The following is a 14968-nucleotide window of genomic DNA, read 5'->3' on the forward strand; positions in this document are numbered from 1 at the left end:
TTTTTTTTTTTTTTTTTTTTTTTTTTTTTTTAAGAATGTGGAGATTTCTAGAAAAGACAAAATTACAGAGACTGAAAGCAGACCTGTGGTTGCCTGGGGCTGGGTGGGGTTGACTGCATATGGGCAAACAGCGTGATGGAAGCTTGAAAACGGTTTGTGTCGGTGGTTGAGCTGCTGTGGAAATTCATGCATCAAACAGTATGCCTGCTGTGGGTGAGTTATATGGCATGTAAGTGCCTCTTCAAGAAAGCTGTGTAAAGGCGTACATCTAAAAGGGAACCCTCTTAAAACCACAGTTGGTGAGGGATTAACACCTTCTAGGAACTTGATAGAAAGTGTTCAGTCAATGGTTGTGAACTTGAGGAAGAGTGGAGAGGGTGCTGAACTGGAAGCTTTATGTGACCTGGGCAGGTCTAAACTCTGTCTGGGTCTGTTCCCCTGACTGTGACATCCTGAGTTGATGCCCTCGGGGGGAGGGGGGAGAGAGAGATTGATTTTTAGAAAGAGGAAGGGAGGGAGAGAGAGAGAGAAAAAAACATCGATAGGTTGCCTCCCAAACACACCCAGACTGGGGATCTAACTTGCAACCTGGGCATGTGCCCTGAACAAAAATAGAACTTGCAACCTTTTGGTATACGGGATGACACTACAACCAACTGAGCCACACCGGCCAGGGCTAAATATATATTTTTAACTGAATTGGAATGAAACAGTAACCAATTTGTCTATCTATACTAATAAAAGGGTAATATGCTAATTAGGGCGGATGTCTTCCGGATGTCCATCCAGACGTTCATCCGGACAAAGCCACAGTGGCTGCAAGGCCTGGGGCTCATGGCAGCCATGGCTGTGGACTCAGGCAGCCATGAGCCCTGGCAGTTGCAAGGCTTGGGGCTCAGGCCTCACAGCCGCCACAGTGGCAGCAGCAGCAGGGTGATGGGGGCAGCGCCTTCCCCTGATCAGCCTGGTCACTTCCAGCAGAGGGAGGCCAAACTGTGGCTCAGGCCCCCCGCCCGGGGGAAGCGGGCCTAAGCTGTCAGTAGGACATCCCCTGAGGGCTCCCGGACTGTGAGAGGGGGCAGGCCAGGCTGAGGGACCCCTCCCCTCCAGTGCATGAATTTTCGTGCACCGGGCCTCTAGTATCCTTACTAATAAAAGCCTAAGTAGTCGTCACACCGTGATGCCCTCATGCTGTCACAAGATGGCTCCATGCACAGTGGACATGCGCAGGCAGGCGGGGCTGGGCTTGACGCTGCGTGTGCAGCACGAAGCCTGCCTGGGAGTCCCACCTCCTCCCGGCTCTACACGGTGAGGCCTGCCTGAGGGTCCTGCCTCCTGGCTCCGCACGGCACGGAGGCAGGACCCCTGGCTCCGGCCTACCTCTTTGGGGCAATCCATCAAGGAGCCCCAGATGGGTGGGTGGGGCCTACCTCTTTGGGGTGACTGATCGTGGGGCTTCCGCACTGTGACAGGGCACAGGCCAGGCTGGGGGACCCCTTCGAGTGCACGAATTTTGTGCACCAGGCCTCTAGTATATATATAAAAGCCTAAGCAACCATTACGACTGGAATGACCAGTCGACCAGTCCCTATGACGTGCACTGACCACCAGGGGGCAGATGCTCAACACAGGAGCTGCCCCCTGGTGGTCAGTGCGCTCCCACAGCCAACCTCCTGCAGCCAGGGCAGCATTGGCGTCCGGTGTCCGTTCCTTATGCCTGGCCTGGTGACCGTCGCCTCCTCTCCCAACCCCACTGGGGCCTTTGGGCCCCAGGCTGGGACAGGGAACCGGGGGTGGGTGGTGGTGGACGCAGTCCCTTTCCCAGAGGGGCCGAGGGCCTGCTCCCTCCTTGGGGCCGGCGGCCAAGCTCCCACGCCCCGTGCCTCCCCCCAGCTGGCAGGCCCCGATTGGCCCACCACACACCTCCTGTGGTGGTGGTGAGGTGGCGAAGGAAAGAGGAGTTGGGGAGGCGGGGAACCATGCGGTGGTGGGGCGCCAGCATCCGTTCCTTCCACACCCTGCCCAGCGACCCATTGCCTTCTCCCCGGGGCCCGGGCTGGGACAGGGAGCCGGGGGTGGGTGGCAGTGGACGTGGCCCCTTTCTCACAGGGGCTGAGAGCCGGCTCCCTCCTCGGGGCCAGTGGCCAACCCCCTGTGCCCTGTCCCTTCCCCCGGCCCGTAGGCCCTAATCGGTCCTGATCACCAGCCAGGCCTAGTGACCCCACCCATGCACCGGGCCTCTGGTCCTATCTAATAAAGACAGAATATGCAAATTGACCATAACTTCGTGACAAAGGTGGCAGCACCCATAGCCAATAAGGAGGGAATATGCACATTGACGGGACAAGGCGAGAGGCGGAAAGGCGGCTCTGGGCCGGAGTGAAGGCGGAAAGGCGACTCCAACTGGAGCAAAGGCGGTGCCAGCAGCCAGGGGAAGGAAGGCCTATTCTTGCATGAATCTTCGTGCATCGGGCCTCTAGTCTTTACATAATGTTTAGATTGTTGAGACAACTAAAGTGGGACATCTCATAGCTGTTTCATGGGAATGCAGTCACAATGATTTATTCTCCACCAGTATCAAACTGAAAGTAAATTCTGAAAATTTTCTACATACCTGATGTGTGTTGAGTGAAGGAGTCTTTCTAGTGGTTCATGTTTAGAACTATAGAGGAGCGATTTAGGATTGGTGATAAGTATCACAGGCCACTCGCCAAAGATCAAATCTGAAAAGCTAAAGAGGTCATGATCAAAAGCAAAGATGCGGTACCTAGAGACCAGAGAACGATAAGGCAATTAGTCACTTCACATTTTAAGAGGCATGAAGGTTATATACAGAACAAATGTAAAAATATAAAAGCATACTTTTTGAGATCATGAATTTGAATGCAGAGTCAATAATATTGTTTTTCTGTCTTCTTCTCTGGCCCCTATCACTTTATACTTCACATTTGTCACAACAACTGGGATCTGACTGAAGCCATGAATTTAACTGTGCCTTGATAAATGTCTAGTACATAGCATACACTCTTTAACTTTTAAATAAATGCTTGTTGAATTAATTCATTTTGAACCTGAGACATTCATCTTAAGCCTAATATCTGACATTCTTCACACCATCAACAATGCTACATAAAATATTAAAATAAACACAATTAGAAACCTTTCACTTGTCTGTTAAATCTTTATTTCTATAATTTCAAAGAAATTAACAAAAGTTAAGTTGTCTTGATTTTCTAACTGCACAATGAAAGTTATAGAATAACCTGTTTTGCCCTAGCTGGTTTGTTTCAGTGGATAGAGCATCTGCCCATGGACCAAAGGGTCCTGAGTTCAATTCTGGTCAAGGGCATGTACCTTGGCTGCAGGCCCAATCCCCGGCCCCTGGTTGGGGTAAGTGCAGGGGGCAAGCAAATGATGTGTCTCTCTCACATTGATGTTTCTCTCTCTTAGTCTCTCTCCCTTCCTTCCACTCTCTCTAAAAATCAATGAAAAAATATCCTCGGGTGAGGATTAACAACAACAACACAAAGGAATAACCAGTTTTGCATTTTCTAACTTTTAGAACTGAGAAATAATTAACCATGGCAGAAACAAGAGTGTTCACCAAATACTCCCTGTGCTCCCCTGCATTTCCCAGAGTCCCTGGTATTAGGTTGGGACAATGTGACTAGTTCTGACCAATGGGCTGTGAACAGAAGTGACACATATCACACTTCTGGTCCAAAGTACTGGAACTGAGGTGTTGAAATAGTGGCCTTTTAAGATGGAGGAAGTCTGAATCCCTGTCACCCTCTAGAAGAGAGTTGGCCTGACTCATACCAGCTTTACATAAATGAAAAAATAGACATCTGTTGTGTTAAGCCACACGTTTATTTGCATCTACAACAAAGCCTGGCTTAATATTACTAGTATACTATTTTTTAAAACTATTTTACTAGTACAACTTAAATGTTTAGTAAGGGCAGGTAAAAGTTAGATACTTTCAGTAAAACTCCAAATAAAACCCCAGGGTTAGAACACAGGAGAACAGGTGAGAAGAGAGAAAAAAGTTTCATAATTAATATCACTTAAATAAAGAGGCCGATCAAGGATTAGGAACAAGGCAATTCCAGCCCAGCCCACAGCCTTTCAGTCATGAAAAGACAGGTTTTATAAGGCTCAAAGTAATTACAGTAGCCAGTAGCCAACTAATGACAGGCTTCAAGCGTAGCTCTTACCCAGATTCTACAAAACCAACTAAAATGAGTAAGTACCACCTACAATGTAAAGCTGCTTTTTAATTAATGGAGATAGTTAAAAATGGAAAGAAAACATACTCAGCTCAGCAAATATTTATTGGATATCTAATATCTTCAGAGCACTGAGTCTTAATAAACAGCAATTGATAATAGTTAAACAATGAAGTGATACTCATCTATACTTAAACTAGTGCACTTAAATGCTATTATCAAAGTTATAATATATTTAGTTCTCTTTCTATGTTTAATTATACTGTATGCTTTTGATAAGTTATGTTTCTTCTTAGGAAGACATTAACCTTAACAAAACCAATTATCATCTATTTGAAGAACTTAAATCACTAACATCTTATAGCAATAACTAGAAATGTAGATATAAAATTCAGGGGAGCCCTGGCCAGTGTGGCTCAGTTGGTTGGGCATTATCCCATGCACTGAAAGGTTACCTATTCGATTCCTGGTCAGGACACATGCTGGAGTTTTGGACTCAATCCCAGGTAGGGGGTTTTCAGGAGGCAGCCAATCTGTTCTGCTCTCACGTAGGTGTTTCTCTTTCTCTCTCACCTTTCCTCTCTCTCTAAAAGTCAATTAAAAATAAAAATTAATAATTAAATTAAAGCCCAGCCAGCATGGTTCAGTGGTTATCATTTATGAACCAGGAGGTCACGGATCGATTCCCGGTCAGGGCACATGCCTGGGTTGTGGCTCCATCCTCAGTGTGGGGCATGCAGGAGGCAGCCAATCAATGATTCTCTCTCATCTTTGATGTTCTATCTCCCTCTCCCTTTTCTTTACTCTGAAATCAATAAAAAATACATATATTAAAAAAAATTAAATAAAATTCAAAAGAGAAAATGACATATTTCTAGTCATAGTGTTTTTCTTTCTCTCTTTTAAAATTTTGATTTTATGCATTCATTGGTTGCTTCTTGTGTGTACCCTGATTGGAGATCGAATCCACAACCTTGGCATATCAGGATGATGCTCTAACCAATTGAACTACCCCACCAGGGCTGGTCCTAGTGTTTCTCAAAGTTTAGTCCATAGAGTGCCTGGTATGCATTCATTCATTCATTCATTCATTCATTTATTTATTTATTCCTTTTTAAGTAACATATTTTTGCTCAACAGTAAATTTATTTATTTACTTTTATATATTTTTATTGATTTCAGAGAGTAAGGGAGAGGGAGAGAAAGATAGAAACATCTGGGGATCGAGCCCGCAACCCAGGCATGTGCCCTTGACTAGAATCGAACCCAGGACCCTTCAGTCCGCAGGCCAACGCTCTATCCACTGAGTCAAACCAGCTAGTGCCCTGGTATGTTTTTAAAATATGCATTTTCTTGGGTCCTAACCCAGACCAACATAATCAAAATCTCTAGAGGTAGAGCCTAGAAAGTTTTATCTATATATATAAAAAGCCAGAGACTGTAACACCGTCACAACCATAACGACCTAATGACCAGTCGCTATGACACCCACTGTGGCCAGCGAATCAGCCTGATCTGGGCTGGATCGCCCCCAACATCCCAATCAGGGTGGGGCCAGCCGATCAGGGTGGGGCCAGCCGGCCAACCGCCTTGACTGGCAGAAATTTGGGGTCTGGAGACCTTGGAGTTGCTCGGTCTCACTCTCGGGCAGCTGCACAGGTAAAGCTCTCCTTTGGCAAAAGTGGACCCGGGATCAGGGCGCTAGAATCAGGGATGGGGTGGGGAGGCTTTCCTGGTGACCATAGCAGTCCCCGCGGGCTGCGCACAGCACCTGGGTGTCTGGCTCGGTCGGAACAGTGGCAGCGGCACATAGGAGCCAGGAGGTGCGAGGCCCGACGTGGGCTCTTACCCCACCCGCTGGGCCCAGCAGCACCAGCAGGTGGGCCATGATGTGCAGCGAGGCGCTGGGTGGCAGACAGGAGGGGAAGTGAGCCAGGAGGGCAAGGCCCCTTGCCAGACAGAGCCCCGAGTGGCATGGGCGGGGCCGGAGCTGGAAACCCTGGCAGGGTGGGCGGGACTGCAGCCCCACGCCTTTTTGGTCTTGGCCTTGGAATTCAGAGGTCAGCCCCACTTCAAGAGAGAGGATGTGGTGGAAAGTGGCAAGGCAACAGGAGGGATGGGAAATGTTGTGGCCATCTTCAGGAAACAGCTGCCATGGTCTTCAGTAACTATGAACAGATCATCTTTGGTCTTGGTTCTACAGAAGAGGAAGCTGAGACTCAAAGAAGGGAGCCTTCCGCAACACCTCACCCACTTCTCAGACCTGACCCTGTGTAGCATTGTTTTTGTTGAAAGGAGAGGATCCAAGATGTTTTTAGATCTTTGCTATTTTAGGCAGGAAAGAATTTAGCACAGGGAATTGGTGCTTGGGAAATCATCGGAAAGCTGGAGGAGTGGGTATTAGGCTGGGCCCCCAGGAAAGACTCCCTGCCCAGTGGGAGGAGCTACCCCTCAGTCACAACTGAATTCTAGGACACTCTGGCACAGCTGTGACCCGGGGATCAGGAAACTGCTGTCTCCACAAGGGCCCTCCAGCTCCCACAAAACAGGTCACTGGGCACTGCCTCTGCCACCACTGCCTATGCACAGCCTGGATTCCGCTTCAGAAAACCTCCACATCTCTGCAAACATCATCACCAGCAGCAAACAGCCCAAACTGCAGGAAGATGCCTCTGCCCCACTTCTGCCTTCAAAATATTGTGCAAGCGCATCCAATCGGCAGAAACGAATTCATATCCAGAAACCTAGCTGCAGAGGAGTTTGGGCAATTTCAGACTTTTGTCTAGGAGTGAGATTTTGCCCACGTACTTCATGTGCCTGGTATTGATAAAAATGGGGCCCGGCTGGTGGGGCTCAGTGGTTGAGCATTGATCTATGAACCAGGAGGTCACGATATGATTCCTGATCAAATTTCGGGCTTGATCCTCAGTAGGGGTGTGCAGGAGGCAGCTGATCAATGATTCTCATCATTGATGTTTCTATCTATCTCTCCTTCTCCCTTCCTCTGAAATCAACTTTTTTAAAATGGGGTCATACTCTATATGTGTTATAACAAGTTTTTCACTTCATAGATCACTAATGTCTTTCCTGTTAAAACCATACTTAGAGAACATTATTTATCATTCATTTTAATTGATCTCAGAGAGAAGGGAGAGAGAAACATTGTTCCATTGTTTCCTGCACTCACTGGACTGGGCATGTGCCCTGACTGGCAATGGATCCTCCACTTTCTGGTGTATGGGACGATGCTATGCTGGTACCCTGACCCCAAATTCCAGCCTCCAGAACTGTGAGAAAAATACATTTCTGTTGTTTAAGCCACACAAATTTATGATATTTTGTTTTGGCTGTCTGAGCTGACTAATCTATACTAATAAAAGGGTAATATGCTAATTAAACCAGGTCAACTGGACATCTTCTGGTTGTCCTTCCGGACAAAGCCACGGTGGCGGAGGTCGAGGCAGAGGCAGTTAGGGGTGATCAGGCTGGCAGGGGAGCAGTTAGGGGCGATCAGGCAGGCAGGCAGACTGGTTAGGGGCAATCAAGCAGGCAGGCAGGTGAGCAGTTAGGAGCCAGTGGTCCCAGATTGCGAGAGGGATATCCGACCAGCAGTCGGACATCCCCGAGGGGTCCTGGATTGGAGAGGATACAGGCCAGGCTGAGAGACCCCCCCACCCCCATGCATGAATTTCATGCATCGGACCTCTAGTTTTTAATAAGATCCTCCAGAATTCTTATGCATACTAGAGTTTGAGAACTATTTCCTAAAGGATGTGTCTTGAAAATCCAACATAACATAGTGATAGCTAACATAACTGTTGTAAAAAGTTTTTGCACAACAAAAATTGCCAGGTACACAAATTACTTCAAAAACAGAAGTATCACAAGTTTTTCCTTAATTGGGATTACCCACGATAGCAATAAGAAAGCTATTATTGCTTTAGCAAACTTAACACATTGTGGATGAATCACGAGAATTCTCGCTTCATATTACAGTGTTTTACAAAATATCATACTTTAAAATGATATTAGCTTGTAAGAACATGTAATAAATAACTTCAAAATGCAATGGGTATTTAATTTTAAAGCATGCCTTTAACATTTATGTAAAACGTTTTTTGTACTAGTTCAATAGAAACTTATCTGGCCACTGGGTAAAGCTAGCAATAAAACTACTGGTCCATAATGTGTTAACATGTATAAGTTTTATTCTGTGGGGTAACTACCCCTTACCTTCTGTTGTTCTTCCAGTCTCCCACCTCAAGCTCCAAAGTGCCCTGGTAGTGACGAGTGTGCAAAACAGGCATCAGTCCACCAAGTGTATGGAGGTGCCCACACAAATAAGCTGTAGCTGAACTAACCAATGAAAAATAAATGGAATAATGAATAAAAATAACCTGTGTGCCAAACTCATACAAATATTTCTTCAGAAAAGCAAGATAGGTAGAGCAATATAAAATAACTAAAAACAATTAATTTTAATTTTAGAAGCCTGCCTCACCTCATTATTGACCGAACTCCTGGTGATGGAGAAAGAATAGTAAATGTTGTATAGTGTCCAAACCAAATAGTGTGGTTGCTCTGATTACTTTCCTTTGACAATAATAAAAGCTCCTCCATCTGTTTCTAAAAAGGAAGAAAAATAGAAGAATCTTTTAATTAGGCTCAGGCTGAAATCTAATGTCAATAGATTAAACAACACCCTTCAAATCCTATATAATAAAAGGCTATTATGCAAATTGACCTAATGGCGGAACCACTGGTCGCTAATGACACGCACTGACCACCAAGGGGCAGACGCTCAATGCAGGAGCTGCCCCCTGGTGGTCAGTGCGCTCCCAAAGGGGGAGCGCCGCTCAGTCAGAAGCCAGGCTCAAGGCTGGCAAGTGCAGCAGCGCTAAGGATGTCCAACTGCTGGCTTAGGCTCGCTCCCCCTAAGCCATCAGTCAGACATCCCCCGAAGGCTCCCAGACTGTGAGAGGGTGCACGCCAGGCTGAGGTGACCCCCCCCCTCCAGTGCACGAATTTCATGCACCGGGCCTCTTGTATTATAATAATAAGTGTATTATGTTTCGGGCTGACACCCTGCTAATTAATGACCTGTATGGACGTTTGTAAGTTCCTAACTATTTTCACATCCTATATAATAAAAGGCTAATGTGCAAATCGACTGAACGGCGAATGACTGGTCACTATGATGCACACTGACCACCAGGGGGCAGACACTCACACAGGAGCTGCCCCCTGGTGGTCAGTGCATTCCCACAGGGGGAGCACCGCTCAGCCAGAAGTCCTGCCATGTGCAGTGGTGGTGGCAGGAGCCTCTTCCGTCTCCGTAGCAGCACTAAGGATGTCCGACTGCTGGCTTAGGCCCACTCCCCATCAGTTGGACATCCCCCAAGGGCTCCTGGACTGCGAGAGGGTGCAGGCTGGGCTGAGGGAACCCCCTCCCCAAGTGCACAAATCTTGTGCACTGGGCCTCTAGTATAATATAAACAGGGCAGATATTACCCCCATTTAATAGATGAGGGAACAAAAATAATCATCATAACCTTACATAATTTTTAAAATTTATAAATTTCTTTATAAAAATAAAGAAACACTAACCTTTTCAGCCCTGTATACCACACTGCAATTAATAAAGAGGATACTGATACTAAAACAAAATGCACATTATGTTCATAGAAAGCCTTGTACCTGAATGTTTCTAACAGCTCTAGTCATAGTAGCCAAAAATTAGAAACCATCAACAAATTGCATATAGCCATACAACAGAATACTACTTGGCAAATAAAAAATAAAGAACTGGCCCTGGCCAGTTTTGCTCAGTGGATAGAGCGTCGGCCTGTGGACCAAAGGGTCCCAGGTTCAATTCCGGTCAAGGGCACATACTTTGGCTGCAGGCTCCTCCCCGGCCTGGCCTCTGGTAGGGGTTCAGGAGGCAACCAATCAATGTGTTTCTCTAATATTGATGTTTCTCTCTGCCTTTCCCTCTCTCTTCTACTCTCCCTAAAAATCAATGGAAAATCGGGTGAGGATTAAAAAAAAGAAGAAGAAGAACTGCCCTGGCCGGTGTGGCTCAGTTTGTTGAGCATCTTCAGTGCACCGAGAGGTTGCTAGTTTGATTCCCAGTCAGGGCATTTGCCCAGGTTTTGGGCTCAATCCCTGGTATGGAGTGTGCAGGAGGCAGCCGATTGATGTTTCTCTCTCTCTTTCTCTCTCTCTCAATCAATCAATAAAGCCCTAGTTTTGCTCAGTGGATAGAGCATTGGCCCAAGGACTGAAGGGTCCCGGTTCAATCACCAGTCAAGGGCATGTACCTCAGTTGCAGGCTCAATCCCCGGTTGGGAGATGTGCAGGAGGCAACCAATTGATGTGTCTCTCTCACATCGATGTTTTTCTCTCTCTCTGTCTCTCCCCCTCCCTTCCACTCTCTCTATGGAAGAATATCAATGGAAGAATATCCTCAAGTGACGATTAGAAAAAAAAATCAATAAAAATGTATTTTTTAAACAGAAAGAACTGATACAGACAATAATATGGATAAATCTCAGAAACATTATACTGAGCAAAAGAAGCCAAATACAAGAGTACATTCTGTATGATCTCATTTATATAAAACTCTAGAACAAACAAAAGTAATCTATGCTGACAGAAAACCCCGAACAATTGTCCCCTGGGACTGGGGGTGGAGACTGACTTTACAAGAGAACTTTCTGGGGTTCTTAGTTGTGGTGAGAGTTATACACCAGTATAGACATTTATCAAAACTCTGCAAACAATCTGGCCAGCGTGGCTCAGTGACTGAAAGTCAACCTATGAACTAGGAGCTCACAGTTTGATTCTCAGTCAGGGCAGATGCCCAGGTTTTGGGCTCAGTCCCCAGAAGGGGGCATGCAGGAGGCAGCCAATTAATAATTCTCTCATCATTGATGTTTCTCTCTCTCTCCCTTTCCCTTTATGAAATCAATAAAAAATATATATACATATATTTTTAAACTCTTCAACCAGTTGAAATGAGTGTATTTTATTATATGTAAATCATCCCTCAAGAAGTTGATTTCAAAAATGACTTGCACATATGTAAATATACATTAATATTATCTGTAAAGTGCTATTGGCAATAAATTCCTGGGCCCCACCCTAAATGTTTCTTTTTTTTTAAAATATATTTTATTGATTTTTTACAGAGAGGAAGGGAGAGAGATAGAGAGTTAGAAACATCGATGAGAGAGAAACATCGATCAGCCGCCTCCTGCACATCTCCCACTGGGGATGTGCCCGCAACCCAGGTACATGCCCTTGACCGGAATCGAACCTGGGACCTTTCAGTCCGCAGGCCGACGCTCTATCCACTGAGCCAAACCGGTTTCGGCCTAAATGTTTCTAATTTGATACATTGCAAGTAAAGCCGGGAATATTCATTTTATAAGATTCCAGCCGATTTTTATGCAGATGATCCTTGAATCATACCTTAAAAAACATTATTCTGAGGAATACATTTAAAAATAACACTTTAATCAACTTGGTCTAAAGACATTTGGTAGGCAGGAAACAAAATACACCTACATTAAACAAAATGCCTAATATAACACAATGCATCAGACAATATTCTGTTCACTTGATTTCCAGCCCCTCTACACCCTCATATCACTTTGAATCTCTTGCAGCACTTAGCAAATTCAGCCTTTTATGAGTTATTTCTGCACTGGTCTTATGCCCCACCACTAGATTAAATATCTTAAGAGGCCAGGGACTTGACCATATCACCTTTGTATTCTTAAACATGGACACATACGTATTGCATATGAGCATGTGCTCACTAAACATTTAATGAGTTGTTATTTGTTGTACCAAGGAATAATGAGAGGTTCTCAGATGTGACTTTCCAGTTTTAATCCAGCTTACAAAGAGTTTTCACCTAGCTTACAAAAAATTGTTTAAAAGGAACTTATTTATTTCAATATATATATATTGAGAGAAAGAGATAGAGAGTGAGAGTGAGAGTGAGAGAGAGAGAGAGAGAGAGAGAGACCTTCAGTTAAAAATGGCAACTGCAGGGATTTAGGAATATACCATATAGTATACATAGCTGTATGCCCTGTACCTTGCTAAGTGCATCTTACACTTAGTACATATTTAATAAATGTTTACTGAATAAATATAAGTATAAAATGTGAGGTACTTATAACAGTGCTGAAGTAGCCAGTAATTTCTTCTGGCTATACCTGTAATCACAGGCAACGTTTTTCTCAAGCATTTTGAGATAAGGACTTGTTTCCCTAGGATAATTTTAAGTGAGCCACATATATCTGAGAAAAGTAGGTTAGCTACAAAGAGAAGTGAGATTTTTACTGTACCTCATCTAAAATTCCAAAGAAATTATAGGGCCTCTTAGGCCCTGGGTTTAGGGTGGCATCCAAAGAGATGAAAGAATAGTTTCCAAAGGGAGTACTGTGAACATAATGGAAAGAGCCATCCGTACGTATGGCAGAATATTTCCTAAAAAATACAAGACAGAAAAGTTTTAATGCAATCATAAAAAAACTGAATACGTTTAAATGCCATAATATCACACTATGGTTTGCCTCCCCTGATCTGACAGAGAAACAGACTGAACTAGATCCACAATGGATAAAGTGTAAAAGAAATTTTAAAGATTTTTATCCCATTGTCTCTAAAGACAGTAACCAACACACAAAGTTGCCAAGTAAAGCAGAGAAGTAGGGGGCGATTTTAAGCAGTCCACTAAACATTTAAAAAGAGATCAGTCAGAACCTAGTGAAATGGTACTTACCAATCATTAAAACTGTAGTGAAGTCCTACTAAGTACATAGTAGAATTCTTGGTGCAGTGAGATACAAAAGTGTTTATTTCTTAAAACAGGACTACAGAGGTTTAACTAGCGATAAAACCTTGTAAAGAAGTCATCAAACCAGGAGAAAAATGATAGTCTAGGTATGGGTCAGTAAACCTTTTTCAGTTCCTAAAAACATACTGATAACATTCACAGGGTCCATATCCAGTAATAAAAGTCCTCACCATCTTAAGTGTCAATAGTGTTCAGGTGTCCATAAAGTAGGAGAGTTAAGAGTAGAGAGAAAGAATGGGTAACATAGTACATAAAGTAGGCACTTGTTAAATATTTGTTAAATAAATGTAAGGAAAGTATAGATTACATTGGGGTATACCTATATTATTCAAATGTCAGAACATTTTAAGAAAATATCTAAGTGTCCTATATGACTTTTTACCTAAGAGCACATATGAAAAATACAAATAAACTTCTGAAACTTAATGTGCCATCAGGGAGCTAAATTTAAGCCACAATAGCCATCAACTATATCATAAATTATCATACATATTACAGTTAATAGTCAATTCTATTGCCTCTCTTCTTGGTATTTTTAAAATTTTCATTTCAGGGCTTCTTCCTCATTAAAAAGTTTATTTATATTTTTCCTGTTCAATATGTTTTCAGAGTTATTCTTCAGGATTTTATAATCTCATATGTTGTTTATATTGCTATATTTTTGACACGTTAAAATCCAAATATCAAAAAATAAATCCAACTATTTAAAGGGAGAGGTTAAAATATATGATAGTTAATAACATTTTTTGAATTCTGGATTTTGGCATTCACTGGGGCACTCTTTTTTAAATTATTTTCTTATTTTTTTGTTGACAGTATTACAGATGTCTCCCATTTTTTTCCCCTTTACCTACCTCTGCCTAACGCCTACTTTCTCCCCTCCCTCCCTCCCCACAAGTCTTCACCACCCTATTGTCTGTGTCCATGGACTATGCATATAAGTGTTTTGGTTTATCGCTCCTCCTCCCTGCAACCCCACATCGAGGTAAGTCAGTCTGCTCATGCCTCCATGCTTTTGGTCTTATTTTGTTGGTCAATTCCTTTTGTTCATTAGATTCCACAAGTAAATGATATCATGTGATATTTGTCTTTCTCTGATTGGCTTATTTCACTTAGCATAATAGTCTCCAGGTCCATCCATGCTGTCTCAAAGGGTAAAGGGTCCCTCTTTTTTACAGCTGTATAGTATTCCATTGTGTAAATGTACCACAGCTTTTTTACCCATTCATCTATTGATGGGCACTTGGTCTATTTCCACATCTTAGCTATTATAAATAATGCTTCTATGAACACAGGGGTGCACATATTCTTTCTGATTGGTGTTTCGGAGTTTTTAGGATATATTCCCAGAGGTGGGATCACTGGGTCAAATGACAGTTCCATTTTTAATTTTTTGAGAAAACTTCATACTGTTATCCATAGTGCATTCCCATTAGCAGTGAACTAGTGTTCCCTTTTCTCCACATCCTCTGGGGCATTCTTAAGCTCAAGATTTAACTTCAAGATTTCTTTCCTTCAGGTTGATATTTCTGTGATAGATAGATAGATATGTAGATATGTGCTATTTATTAAACTCAGATAGGCTAGGCACTTAGGAACAAAAATCCTATCTAATAATAGACAAACATGGTAATTAACCGTACCTCCAATACGCTTCCCATTGGCTAATCAGCAGGATATGCAGATTAACTGCCAACCAAGATGGCGGCCGGCAGCCAGGAAGCTGAAGCAAACAGGAGGCTTGCTTGCTCCAGTGATGGAGGAAGCCAAGGTTCCCCACCTGCCGCTGCTGGGCTCTGAGCTGCACTCTAAGCAACAATGTTGCAATTATGGAAGCTAAACAAACCCCAGATACCTGCTTTCAGCC

At 43.8% G+C, this 14968-nt stretch overlaps 1 protein-coding gene across 7 annotated transcripts in view; it reads right to left on the bottom strand.

The window, feature by feature from the left end:
- The window catches only part of TMEM62 (transmembrane protein 62), a 42817-nt gene that overhangs the window by 20011 nt on the left and 7838 nt on the right, over positions 1–14968 (bottom strand). For 3 of the 7 annotated variants that reach the window (XM_014548799.1, XM_005877587.2, XM_014548803.1), the window contains exons 4-7: positions 12590–12731; positions 8731–8855; positions 8463–8585; positions 2615–2767 (exon numbers count right to left, since the gene is read on the bottom strand). In XM_014548799.1, the coding sequence (XP_014404285.1) occupies positions 2615–2767; positions 8463–8585; positions 8731–8855; positions 12590–12731 (543 nt within the window). Of the gene's footprint in view, positions 1–2614; positions 2768–8462; positions 8586–8730; positions 8856–12589; positions 12732–13026; positions 13290–14968 lie in introns of those variants that run through there. The other 4 variants (XM_014548801.1, XM_014548800.1, XM_014548802.1 and 1 more) reach the window with 2 other exon arrangements.

This window comes from Myotis brandtii, unplaced genomic scaffold, assembly GCF_000412655.1.
Source record: "Myotis brandtii unplaced genomic scaffold, ASM41265v1 scaffold521, whole genome shotgun sequence".
Taxonomy (NCBI): Eukaryota; Metazoa; Chordata; class Mammalia; order Chiroptera; family Vespertilionidae; genus Myotis; species Myotis brandtii.